Source organism: Eimeria mitis, genomic scaffold, assembly GCF_000499745.2.
Source record: "Eimeria mitis Houghton genomic scaffold, Emh_scaff424, whole genome shotgun sequence".
NCBI lineage: Eukaryota > Apicomplexa > Conoidasida > Eucoccidiorida > Eimeriidae > Eimeria > Eimeria mitis.
Window position 1 is genome coordinate 5,222 of NW_013572564.1, and position 288 is coordinate 5,509.

Genomic DNA, 288 nt, shown 5'->3' on the forward strand with positions numbered 1-288 from the left:
AGCTGTTGCTGCAGCGGAGGATGGTTCTGGCCCGAGCAGCAGCAGCAGCAGCAGCAGCAGCAGCAGCAGCAGGGGGTGCATGCGCATAGAAGCAAAATGCATTTGCCTGAATATCATAAACAGAAAGAAAAGAAACAGCAGCAGCAGAAGCAGCAGCAAGCTGGTGCCGCAGCAGGCTGTTGCTGCTGCAGCAGCAGATAGGCTGTCGTAGAGAGAAACCCCCTATCTCTCTCGCCTCATTCACACCATCCCAGCTGCTGCTGCTGCTGCTGCTGCTGCTGCTGCTGC

The 288-nt window shown here is 56.9% G+C and overlaps 1 protein-coding gene across 1 annotated transcript in view; it reads right to left on the reverse strand.

Moving 5' to 3' along the window:
- EMH_0011720 (uncharacterized protein) overlaps positions 1-288 on the reverse strand; it is a gene marked incomplete at both ends in the record, with an annotated part of 5,527 nt that overhangs the window by 5,048 nt on the left and 191 nt on the right. The window contains one exon of the mRNA XM_013499359.1: positions 247-286. Within this exon, the coding sequence (XP_013354813.1) occupies positions 247-286 (40 nt within the window). The remainder of the gene's footprint in view (positions 1-246; positions 287-288) is intronic.